A 13,459-nucleotide genomic window follows, 5' to 3' on the forward strand; every position below is an offset into this window, starting at 1 on the left:
TTGAACGTGCAATCTCCTATGGCTGGAATTTTTCCCTTTTCTCTTCCCCAACACCCTACTCTTCTGTTTGTGCCACTAAACCCTACATCTGGTTTGGGCTTCGGGGTAGAAGTCACCTCCTCCAGGAAGCCTCCTCCCTGGCAGGTACCCGGAGCATCCCTCCCTGTGTGCACTGTCTCACCCACTCGCTGGCACTCAAGCTCTGGAGCCAGGGGACTCAGTTACCGACTCACAGCCACGGCTCCAGCACCTGCAACAGTGCCTGCTGAACTGTTTAATCAAGCAATCAATTGTAACTATAAAATAATCTGGGTTTTTTTGTAATAGGTAATATATACCTATTTTAATTTATTTAATTTTTATTGATTTTTAGAGGGAGGAACATTGATTTTGTTGTTCCATTTATTTCTTGGTTGATTCTTGAATGTGCCCTGACTGGGGATTGAGCCTGCAATCTTGGCATACTGGGACAATGCTCTAACCAACTGAGCTATCCAATCAGGGCTTTCATTTATTATTGATTGATTTCATTGACTTAGACAAGGGTAATTGACTATTAGCCTAGAAATGAGGCCTGTGGATATAAAAAATAATTCAGCATTTTCTTCCTTAATAGAAACTGCCCCTGCTCAGTGTTTTTTTCTTTTCTCTTTCTCTCTCTCTCTCTCTCTTTTTTTTTTTTAAAAACCACATACACACTCCTAAATATTTGGTCCCTGGCTGACACTGCCTCCTCCAAAAGCCAGTGTGTGAAGGCCTACGCCCCTGCAACTTGCCCAGGCAGAAGAAAAATGAGATGGAATATTAGATTTCCAGTAAATAGAGAACAGTGCGTAGGAAGATCCAAGACCACAAGGGCTCCCCCTCCTTCGGATTTGCACTCTCCAACAACTGTAATTTGTGCCAGCTTGATTGGAACCATTCAAGGAGTCCTGGATGGCCACCAAACAGCACAGCCCCGAGCTCTGGACCAAAGCCCATCGGTGCCCCTAGAGCAGCAAGGGCCAGAATGCCACCTTGGAGAAGCCCATCATGCTGCCAGGACCCCAGCGAGTTTCATGAGCTGCTGTGTCTCACTGAGCCAGAGCGCTGTACTCATGACCCAGCCAGGTTGCAACAGGTCTATCTGTGAGCTGATGGGAGCCAGCCCACACGGGGCCATCTCTGTGGACACCCCGCCCCGGGTTTCTTTGACACTGGGGAGCTCTGGGACCCTATTGCGTTCCCGGACTGTCCAAAGGACAACCTGAAACCACAGGGCTCAGGCCTGTCCTCGTGAGTGCCCCTAGACTCGCTGGCGATGTGGCCGGAGGAAGTGGGCTCCTTGGTCATTCCATGTGGATTTCACAAGACAAACCTCCTCCAGCAACATGAGCCACATGTTGGGGACACTATTCTATTTCACAATGAAAACCATGGAAGTTCTGAGGTGTTAGATCCCTTTCCTGTGGCCACCGCCACTTACTCCCCAACTTAGTAATTAGACATTTATAATTTACGAAGTGATTCCTCCTCACCCCCATGTCTAGTACCCATCCACAAGACACCATACATAGTTATTACAATATTATGGACTATATTCCCTATGCTGTATTTTACATCCCCGTGACTATTTTGTAAATACTAATTTGTACTTATTAATCCCTTCACCTTTCTCACTCAGCCCCCTTCCCATCAGGCAACAAAATAATCTATATATATAAAAGCCTAAGCGACCTTTCAACCCTTCAACCGGTAGCTATGATGCGCAATGACCACCAGGGGGCAGATGCTCAACACACAGGCATGGAAACATGGAATAGACTGGTTAATCTCAGAGGGAAGGGGGGATGGGGGAGGGCGGGAAGAGATTAACCAAAGATCTTATATGCATACTAGAGGCCTGGTGCACAGATTCATGCACTGGTGGGGTCCCTTGGCTTGGCCTGTGGGGCTCGGGATGAAACTGTCTCTCTGACATCCCCCCAGGGGTCCTGGATTGCAAGAGGGTGCAGGCCAGGCTGAGGGACCCCACCGGTGCACGAATCCATGCACCGGACCTCTGGTATTAATAATAAAACTGCTTTTGACTGAGTATCTACCATATGCCAGGCCTGGAGTCCATACCACATGGAGTGCCTCCTGCAATCCTCACCACAAATCTCAGGGCACTGTGGTCCTCTCATCACTCCCTTTGACCCACGGGGCATCTGGGCTTTCCCAGGTGAACTAGCCTGCCCATCAGCACTCTCAACTTGGACATGGAAGAGCTCAGAAGTTATCTCAGGTTCCCAAGTCTGCTCGACAACTATGCCACACTCATTTTGTACCACTCTACCCATAGCTTTGTTAAAAAATATTTTTACTTCATTAGTTCGTATTTTTTCCTGTTTAGTTATTCAACATATATCTTTTGAGAACCAGAGAACATGTCATGCACCACCTTAGGTGCTGGGTATATAAAATGAATGAAACTTAGGGGCTTCAAGGAGGCTACAGCTTTGTGGTGATAGAGATTTTTTAAAAGCAGACATTTACAACACATTTTTAATGCCTAGGACGATAAGGGAAGTACAGAGTGCCATGGGACCTCGTAGTAGGGACAGGTAATGCAGACTTGGTGGAGTTACGTCAAATGATACAGAATGATAAATTTAAAATGGTTGGGGGGAGGGGAAAGCAAAGTGCTCATATTTCACTTTCTGTCAATATTTAATGGACAACAAAACTAAAGATAAGCCAAAATTGATTTCTATGTAAAGTTGTGGTCTATTGCTGTGTAACAGGTTTAGTGGCCTTAATAATAAATTTAGTGGCGTAAAACAACACACTCTTATGTTAGTTTCTGTGGATCAGGAGTCCAAGCATGGCCTCTACTCTGGGATTCAGAGGCTGCAATAAAGGTGTGGGCTGGGGCTGTGATCTCATCTGAACCTCGACTGGGGAAGATCTGCTTCCCAGCTCATATAGTTGCTGGCAGAACACCCATCAATTTCTGAAAGTGTCAGTCACTTTAGTCTCCTTTCTGGTCTTCACACAGGCCACACCCTTTCCAACATCAGGCCTGCCCTTCTGCCTGCCCCAGACAGGCCTCCTCACCAGTCCTTCCCATGTACAGTGAGTTGCACTCAAAGGTGTACTCATGAAGGCTTTTGCTGTCCACCTAATTCAAAGTTGGCTGCCGCCAGCCCACCTATCACATCACCGCATGACCCCTCACAGTTGGCAGTGACCTTGTTTCTTAATTAGAGTTGTCTACCCACCCTAGACTGCGAGTTCCCAGAGGAAGAGCTTTTGTCTCCCTTGTTCAGTCCCAAATCGCCACACCTGCAATGGTACCTGTCACGTAACAAGTGTTCAGTTGGAAGTTGTCAAAGGAGCGCATTAAGTGGTTTTTTAAAATCCTCCTCTGAAAGCTCATGGCAGAAGCAGGGTATTAAAAACCTGAGTGGACAGCGTTGGACCCCGCTGTCACCCTGGCGGCTCTTGCCAAGTTCTCTGACAGAACCCGAAAGCAGGTGTGCTGTCAGGCTGGCTGCTCGGGCTCCATGGGTGGCCTGGAATGAGTCTCCTCACCTCTTGGTGCCCCCATTAGCTGTGAACAGTGGAATAAAATGAGGAAAACACTACTCCTGTCAGCCTCGCTCTCATGGATGAAAAGGGTTTTACACTCATAAATAATGAAAATGTAATGAAGTTACACAGACCGCCTCCTGCTTACTAAGAAGTAATCAAGAAGTCCCCTACGCAGCCAAGAGAGATGCTACAAAATAATTAGTGTTTTACCTGTGACAATGACACTTATTCAAATCTGTGTTTAAAAGCCTCATCTAATTGCATCCAAGAATGCAATTTTCTGAGGGGAAACACTGCAGGATTCTAGAAAGTTTATGCTGGAAATAAACTCTAAGCTAAAATTAAAACCAAACTGAAGTTACATTAACCTTGAGCCAGGCAGCTTAAGTAGTGAAGAGTTAACCTTGCCCAGAGAGAGGCTGGCCTTGGCCTTTGGTTCCTGGCGGGTGATCTGCATGCCCCTGGACCGTCTTAACAGGAGTGACATTTTTGCCTGGAGGCTCTGGCCCATTCTAACAATATGATTTATTATGGGGGCTCTGGCCCACATGGCAATAGTGCTAACATCCAGAGAGGTTGGAAATTAAAGGCATTAACACAACCTCCAGGAGGCGCTGGGAACTAAATGTCAACCACACAGGCAGCCCGAGATCAAGTCCCAGTAAAATCTCTGGACACCAAAGTCTCAGGTGAACATCCCTGATTGGAAATACCCCATGAACAGTGTCACCAGTGTAACCCGGGGGAGTGAACACTGTCCCTGACTCCACAGGAGACAGCGGGAGCCCCAGGTGTGGACCCCTCCTGGACTCCGCCCTGTGCGTCCCCTTGGATGTTCACCTGGATGCTTTCCCTATAACAGAGCATCATCATGAGTGGGGCAGTGTTCTGTGATTTCTGTGAGTCCTTCTAGAAAATCACCCTGAGTGTGGCTTTGGGAACACCTCCAAGTGGGTAATGTCAGAAGTGAGGGTGCGCTGTGCTCCCTCTAACGTTTGGGTTGGTTAATTGTACAGGTGACCTAAACTCTCCTCAAAGGTTAAAATAAATACAGTTTTCTTTGTTTCTTCTTTTTTAAAAGATGATGTTTATTTTTTTTTCCCATTGTTGACACTATAATAGATGTCTCCCACTTCAGCCCCTGGCCCCTCTCCCCCTGGCCATCACCACACTGTTGTCTGTGCCTATGGACTATGCATACATGCTCTTTGGCTATCTCTTCACCTTCTTTCATCAAGCTCCCCCAATCCCTTTCTCCTCTGACCTGTCAGTCTGTTCCATGCATACATGCCTCTTTTTGACATGAAAAAATTAAACATGAGAGGATGTGGGTCTTGGAAAAATGAATCCTCAAACATCCTCATATCCTTTCTCAGTGTATGTATGTCTTTTTTCCTGCTTTAGCCCCATGAAAATTAGGTTAACTAGCTAGGGCCCTTTCTGAGCTGAAATCCAGAAAGCTAGGAGGCAACTTAAGGCCTTCTTCTTGGGTTACTTTGGTGGATCAAACAGAGAGGAAACTGCCTGTGACTGAGGTAAAGAAGGATGAATGAATGGTTCAAGGGAAACCACAATAAGGCTTGGGTAGCAACTAGACAGAAGGCTCAGGGCAGAGACAAAGCAGAAGGACTGTGACCCCTCAGTGAGTGCTGAGTGATGCCAGGGCAGAGGGTTAGCTGGCCTTGGTAAGATCAGCCTGGCCTGGCTGGTATGGCTCAGCGGTTGAGCGTTCACCTATGAACCAGGAGGTCACGGTTCGATTCCCGGTCAGGGCACATGTCCAGGTTGTGGGCTTGATCCTCAGTGTAGGATGTGCAGGAGGCAGCTGATCAATGATTCTCTCTCATCATTGATGTTTCTATCTCTCTCCCTTTCCCTTCCTCTCTGAAATCAATAAAAATATATATTTTTAAAAATCAGCCTGTTGTTGGTCAGTTTTTCCTCCATGAGAGGGGCCAATTTGAGGTCCTAAGATCAACTGCAAGGGACCAATGTTGAAACATCTAGGGATCAAACTAGTGCATAAGAAGACGGCCAGGTCAAATATGAGCTGAGAAATAGAAGAGATCCTGGGATGTCCCAGCGGCTCAGAAGTGAACTGTGACAGGAAGAGGCAGATGCTGAGATGGGACTACCGTTGGCAGTCACAGCAGAAGACGCATGCAGTAAGGAGTAATGACAGTTCTTGGAGCATCGAAGGTGGACCAGAGGCTCTGCCTGCTCTGACTAGTCATTTCCCTGAAAGGACACAGACGGCTGCACTTCTGACTGTAAGTGTGTAACCAAGTGTGGGAATGAAGACTTAGGAGGGACTTGGAATTGGGGGTAGCAAAAGTCACCAGTGGCTCAGAGAGGACGGAGAGGGGACAGAGGCCAGAAAGGGAGGTGCGAAACATTTCCTGAGAGCCAACCTTCCAGGGTGATGCTGGTGAAATACAAAAGGGTAGGAAAGGCATTCCCCATTTCCCAGGGAACCTAGAATCCAATCCTAGGGAGACAGTGGTAGTGCAAACTAGTATGCATGCTAAATAATAATAAACACAATCAGCATATCGAAGAAACTAAAGAAACTTCTACAGAGTTCTAGATGAAACTTGTGTTGTACCTTCAGCTTAAATCCATATAGAAAACGAGGGCATCACAGGCAGGGAAATGACATGACCCAGAAACATACATGTGCATTGTATATTTAGATGCAGTGACAGAAGTTTAAGTAGGCCAGACGTTTAAGAGAGAGGGAGAGAGCACGCTAATGAGTAGGAATATTTTGAAATTTAAGGTTGGACACATAAGGGCTAAAGTCTAATAGGTGATACAACTGAGGTGTCTACTGCCACCTGGTGACAGCATACCTTCAGTACAGATTCAGAGTAACTACTCATCCTAAAACTCGAGTTGCTAAAGGAAAAATAAAAAGGAATGTCACGCATTAAAAAGAACATCTCATTTGATTTAGGGCCCTAGCTCTCATGACAATTTGGGATAAGCATTACAAGATGTAAACAGAAATGCTTCAGGTATGTTCTTTGAAGCAAGGGAAAACTGACTTGATTTTAATTATAGAACAGCAGTTATCGTTATGTAATTTTCCCATATACACACGAAAAGTCTGGACTCCTGGCCGGGATCTCTCCTTTTGCTTTATAATAAATGACTAGTTTCCTCTAAAGGAAAACACAAAGTGTGTCATCCACGAAGTCTGTGATCTCCTGGAAGGAAGCCACTGGCCACCTGGGAACCAGTATATCCAGCCTTATTATGCTCTCCGAGGTCCAATGTTCTCCTGCACCACCTCCCACCTCCGCCTCCCACCTTCCACTTCCCACCACCCACCTTCCACCTCCCACCTCCGCCACCCACCTTCCACTTCCCACCACCCACCTTCCACCTCCCACCTCAGCCTCCCACCTTCCACTTCTCACCACCCACCTTCCACCTCCCACGTCCACCTCCCAGCACCTCCGCAGGAAGAACACATGTGCGAATCCTCTGGCATTCCTTCAATTCCTTACAGCTGTAAAACCACTGCATGGAAAGAAAGGAACATTTCCTAGACTGGGAGTCCCCAGACACTTTCCCAAAACCAACAAGTGAAGAGTACTTTTGCCCGGTGAACTACGCTGCATTAAGGGGAGTGGAGATAGGAAAGCGTCCTCAATGACTGTGAACTGTACAAGTGTGGGCTTCACAGCAGTTCACGTTCATTCTTTGGACTTCTGTGAACTCTGTGCCTGCCCTGACTTAAAGGTCCTGCTTGGCTGGCAGGATACAATTACCCGCAATGATTTCATCTAAGGTTTGAGTCTGAGTTAAGGAAAAATCCCCCTTTTGGTGTTTCATCCAAGAGCCCCAAATATTTGAGGTCTGCTCCTTCCCTGGTGTGTTGCAGAGAGCCCAGCCCATCTCCTGGCCTCTCTCTGCCCGCAGCTGCCCGGTGCTGGCCTGGTCAGTGTGGCCTCAGTCAGCATGGGCAGTGGATTTGATATCAGCTGTTGGAATCTCAAGGGAGCCTTGGTGGTGGGGTCTGCCTATTCCTCGTGGAGTTCTCAGTGGGCATGGGAGACACAAGCAGAGAAGACAACCGAGGCTGGGAGAGGGGGTGCAAGTAAGGAATGAGAAAGGAGACGCGATCACACACTCAACACATTCCTTTTGGGAGAGCCGCTGCTTCAATCCAAATGTGATTCCAATGATCCCACATCAATGTTTCCATACTATCCGGCTTCTCTATCTACTGGAATTTGCTCCATAACACACCAGTGAAGGATAACACAAACAACTATTAGAGGATTTAATGACAAGTCAATTAGCAACTCTAGGACTTAACACATGTTACTAGGTAACTAGTTAAAAATGTAATATGATTCATAATTAAATTATTTTGCACCCAAACAGATTCAATTAGATAGTTATAGCAAATTTTGCTGATCACAAAGACTTTAGTTAAGTATTCATTTTCATGCCAAATGAGGCCATGATGGATGAACCACATTTGTAACAAAACAAATCAGCAAAGCTTAAAAAGGTTCCCAAAAGAGGCTGTAAGTGACTTTGTTCTCCACCTTTTTCTTTTGATTCTGCTGACACTGCCCTGCTCTCATCCGCCTCCGGCCTGCTCTCTCCTTGAGACCAAACACCATGCCTTCAATTAAGTTGCAGCGTTCTGATGCAGCGATATTTGAAGCTGATGTTGACATTGCCAAATAATCCGTGACTATCAAGACCATGTTAGAAGAGCTGGGAATGGATGATGAAGGCGATGATGACCCAGTTCCTCTACCCAATGGTGATGCAGCAATACTTATAAAAGGTCATTCAGAGGTGCACCCACCACAAGGATGACCCTCCTCCTCCTGAGGGTGATGAGAACAAAGAAAAGCGAACAGATGATATCCCAGTTTGGGACCAAGAATTCCTCAAAGTTGATCAAGGAACACTTTTTGAATTTATTCTGACTGCAAACTATTTAGACATCAAAGGTTTGCCTGATGTTATATGCAAGACTATTGCCAATATGATCAAGGGGCAAACCCTGGAGAGATTCGCAAGCCCTTCAATATCAAAAATGACTTCACTGAAGAAGAGGAAGCCCAGGTAAGCAAAGAGAACCAGTGGTGTGAAGGGAAGTGAAAAGTTGTGCCTGACGCTACAACACTGTAAGGATTGTTCCAAATACTAGTTGCCCTGCTCTGTTTATAATTGTTAATATTAGACAAACACTAGACAAATGCAGCAGCAAATCAATTGTATTCGCAGAATATTATCCTCATTGCATGTGTAGTTTGGGTACAGATTCCAAACCTATGGCTGAGTTTCTTCCAGTGTGATCAAAAGTATCTTTTTTCTTTGCTCTGAATGAAACTGAATTGTGCGTTCGCTATAGAAAAAAGAAAGGTTCCCAAAAGAAAAAAAAGGGGGGGGGGCCGTGGTTGGTTAATATGTAGTCATTTTTTATTCATTTACAAAGCTCTTCAAGTACTTAGACAATGGATGGTATATTAAAAATATTGAATTGGGTGGGAGACCAAAATAAAATAAGAGTTTTAAATCCTAGACATCTCACAAGTAAAGTTTAATTCATAGAAATTAGAATTATTTTGACCTTATAAGAAGAGCTATCTCATATTTATAGTAGAACTGGCCCCTGGGAATTTGTCATAATGATTCAGAAAATGCCAAAGAAGTAACATTTCCTCAGACAGATTACTTTGCTGCCTCCCTTCTTGATGTTACAAACATAGTCGTGCTCATGCTTGGAAGGGTGACTCTGTACGTTATGAGACTTTGTTCTTTGTCCTTAAAGGAAAGTACAGATATTTCTTTGGAGGATGAGGGGAAAATTGAAGGAAAGAAGTTTGTATTCGGTTGATGTGTATGCCCACCCATGATATCAAGGCAGACCTGTTTGGTTCTGTGACGACCCATAAAAAAGCTCACAGCCACGGTCATGACTGTGCTTTCAGGTTCGTTCCAGCAATTGCACCAGCAACATAAAACACACAGGCAAAAGCGTCCAGGTGTGGAATATCATGGGGTTGCTATTTTCTTCTTTATTCTTTCCAACATGACTTCACTGTTGTACAGTGAACACCTGCTATTCTTCTTATGAAACAAAAACAACAAAAAATCTTTAAAGGACTGCAATGCAGCCTTCTCTTACACTATCGCAGTCAGTGTCACGGAAGACATATGGTTCATTTTAAAACTGTTCCACAAACTCATCAGTGAGAATCCATCTAATCAGTTCTCCACAACGAGAGAGGAGAAATGATCAAAAATCAGAAAGATAAGTGGCTGAGACAGGGGCCAGATTCTCCATAGAGAAGAGGGGACACAAGACAACAAAAGTCTTTCCATCTATCATGTGACAAGGCGGCACTGCCCACTGACCCCAGTCCTCGGAGGAGCAATCTCACCCACCGGGTAGTTACTGTCACACCTATCTATAGGTACAGAATCTGAAACTCAGCCCCAGCTGGTTTGGCTCAATGGACAGAGCGTTGGCCTGTGGACTGAAGGGTTCTGGGTTCGATTCCAGTCAAGGGCACATGTGGGTTGTGGGTTTGATCCACAGTAGGGGGTGTGCAGGAGGCAGCCTATCAATGATTCTCTCTCATCATTGATGTTTCTATCTCTCTCTCCCTCTCCTTTCCTCTCTGAAATCAATAAAAACATTTAAAAAAAAAAAAAAAAAGAATCTGAAACTCAGCTAGCTGCCAGGGCCACACGGCTAGACGGTGGTAGAGTTGAGATGAGGTTCAGCTTGGCATCACCCAAGGTGTTCTCTGTCCACGCCTCCCTAAGCTTTGGTCCTCCCTGGAGATCCCCTGAGAACAAAATTGCCTTCCCACATTGTCCAAGTTTATTTCCTTTCTTTTGCCACATGTGTGCTTGGCAGAAGAGAAGAAACTAAGGTTCTCCCCTCACTTGAAAACACATGAAGACGCATCCCTGGGTTGGGGAGTGAGATGCCCAGCAGGGCGATTGACAGGCAGGGTCTCCAGCTCTCCCCTCCTGAGAATGGTTTTTGACACATTCCTGCCTCTTCCAGGAAGGGGTGGCTGACTGTGGGAGGGTGCTCTGCCACCACACCATGCATGCCGAGCACGAGCCCATCTCCCACACACCCTATCCTCCAACCTCCGTGCACAATTATCCCCGGAGAGTTCTCATGAGCACCCAAACTTCATGCACCAGGCCCCTTATACAACCCAGTGGCCCCACTGTGCTGCTGTGGCCGCTATGGCAGCGTTTAGAGACAGAAGGCGAGCATCTGCCTGGCCACCTAGCATTCCAATGGTCTCTGTTCATGTCAAAGTTGTTTCTCACAGCTTCTGCCAAGGTGTTCATCATATTCCTGTTTGCAGTCCAGGGATCATAATACAAAATAAATCACCAAAGGGGAAAAAATAGAATTGCAAAAAAAAAAAAAAGGAACTAATCTCTGCAGGCCTGCTCTCCAATTTTTGTTTTCAACACATTCTTTGGACATGGGATGAAGACCAAAAGTGTAGACTGCTGGGCCCCGGGAGAAGCATAGCCTTTCATTCTATTTTAGACAGACAAGGACCCAATCAAACTCTATTCCTCAGGTAGGGAGCTTCCAAAAGAGGACTTACACTTGTCAATCATTTAATTAACAGAGGAAATGACAGCAGCCAACAACTATAGAATATGTACTATGTGTGGGCACTGGGCTGTGCATATGCATTTATGTTCATAATCTCACTGAACCTGAATGACAACTCTTCAAGGTAGCTTCTTTATTATCCCCAGCTTACAGATAAGAAGAATTTGGTCTAAGAGCTTAGATGACTGCTCAGGTGTAGAGCTGGGCTAGACTTTTCGCCCTGGGAGACCGCACAGTTCCTAATTGCTATGCTCTACTGCTTCCCATCAGACCTTCAAGTGATGGGCATTAGATTCCAAATAAAACCCAGGTTGCCTGTCTAGCTGCTTACCTCACTCCAAAGTCTAACATTAAGAGTCTAGCTGCTTACCTCACTCCAAAGTCTAACATTAAGATCTTTCCATTTCATTAGGCAGGAGGTGGGCTCAATGTAGGGGAGGAGAAGGGGAATCCAGAGGATTCAAATTATAACAGGAAAATGGATTGAAAGAGCTAAACGTATGTGTTGCAGCCAAATGGTTTGGCAGATGCAGCCATGTTCAGGGATTTGTGATGACAGGGACAGTCCTTTTTCCACCCCTCTTTGAGCTGCCTTTATATAACTTTATCTTTTATGTCCAAAGATCAAACAAAAAAGATCACATTTAATGAGAACTAGGGGAAATAAACTGGTGGCAATTAAAGAGTAAAAATAACTTCTCTGTGGCTTCAGACCACAGGCGTTTGCTCATTTTAAGAGGCACAGGCAAATCACTTAAGGCCTTTTAGGCTGAGTTGGTCTCACGTTTCCTCCCACACCCATGGTGATTAAAGTTACAGGCAGTCATAGCTCTTGAGCCCATGGAATTGTGTAGTAAGTAGAAGTACAATCAGGCCAAACTCATCAACTCACAAAAGCAACTTGTAACACGGAAGTCAAATGCAAGTCTCCTGTGTAACTGGTTGCTTTGTGTGGAAGGGGATTAATAAGAGTTAGAAAAGGTCAATGAGTAGTTATTTCCAAGTCAAACCAGGAAACATACTCTCGAAGAGAGGCCTTCCTTCCTTCCTTCACCCTCAAGTTCTGATTCCACTCTCCCTGACTCTGGACACCTAGCTGGCCAAGATCCAAGGAGTCATCACTTCACTGCCCTGTTTTCCACATGCAAATCAGCTTTGGTCTAGACAACAAGGCAGACCTGAACTCTTCCTCAGACTTAGAATAACCAAGTTCATTCAAACTCCCACAGGCAGCCAGAGGGATTTGAGATTCCCACCTCTGCCCTATACCACTGTGGCTTAGACCAGAACTTGGGAAGTACTCATTGATCTTCGAGTAAAGCAAACACCTGGTGAAATCTTGGGTGTCACCAGCTTTCCGATGACTCTGTAGACACTCAAAAACAGAATAACCTATAGGGTATTACTCTGAAATACACCCTGAAATTTCCTAATTTGAGATATAATGGGGGACTGACTCAAGATGAAATCAGCTGCCAAACAGAAAGACGTAGGAGTGTTTACCCTGTACTTTGGGAGCCCTTGTTCTGTACACCAAGAGATTTGACACACTCCACATCAAGGTCAAGTCTATCCTTGGTCTGTAACCCAATCCCATCCCCCAGAGCACTGCACTTACCGGTAGAAAGTAGCATAGTCCACTGTTGAGTGGCAGCTCTGAAACTCCCAGGACTTGAGTTTCTGGCATTCTCGATGGGCTCGGAGCTTTACCTTCACGGTCCCTTGACACAGTTCAGGCACTGGCTTTCTGCGGGGTCTGTTGCAGAACTCATTGGACTCCACCCTCCAGGACTCAGCAAAGTCATCCACATCAAACTTGAAGTTTCCATCTCCACCAATTAAGTCATCACGCTTATGTCCATTGTAGTTGCCACAGAGACCACAAAGTTTGCCCTTGAGATGAGGGGCAGCCATGACTTCTACAAAACTGTCTCCATCCCAGGATATTTCCAAACCTAGAGGGAAAATAGAAAAGGGGATCAACCACTCTTGAATCCGTATCAATAATTCCCAAGTGTATACATCCTTATACAGCACATATGACCATCCCCTAACAAGGAATACTAAGGGTTGGTCCACATTCTTGGTTACCTTTCATCCTGGCAATATTAAATGTCATGTGAAATTACACAAATCAATTATTTGTTAGGGCTTAGAATTTTTAAACTATACATGGTTTGCCCTTATAATGATATCTTATGTATCCTGGTTTGACTTGTAAATAACTACTCCTTGACCATGTTATTCTAGGGCAGTGGTCGGCAAACTGTGGCT

The 13,459-nt window shown here is 45.4% G+C and overlaps 1 protein-coding gene and 1 pseudogene across 2 annotated transcripts in view; one reads left to right on the forward strand and one right to left on the reverse strand.

The window, feature by feature from the left end:
* Positions 1 to 13,459, reverse strand: part of BMPER (BMP binding endothelial regulator) — a 205,435-nt gene that overhangs the window by 43,816 nt on the left and 148,160 nt on the right. For both annotated transcript variants that reach the window (XM_014541094.1, XM_005868076.2), the window contains exon 13: positions 12,804 to 13,140. In XM_014541094.1, the coding sequence (XP_014396580.1) occupies positions 12,804 to 13,140 (337 nt within the window). The remainder of the gene's footprint in view (positions 1 to 12,803; positions 13,141 to 13,459) is intronic.
* Positions 8,156 to 8,897, forward strand: LOC102259304 (annotated as a pseudogene).

This window comes from Myotis brandtii, unplaced genomic scaffold (genome assembly GCF_000412655.1).
Source record: "Myotis brandtii unplaced genomic scaffold, ASM41265v1 scaffold260, whole genome shotgun sequence".
Lineage (NCBI taxonomy): Eukaryota > Metazoa > Chordata > Mammalia > Chiroptera > Vespertilionidae > Myotis > Myotis brandtii.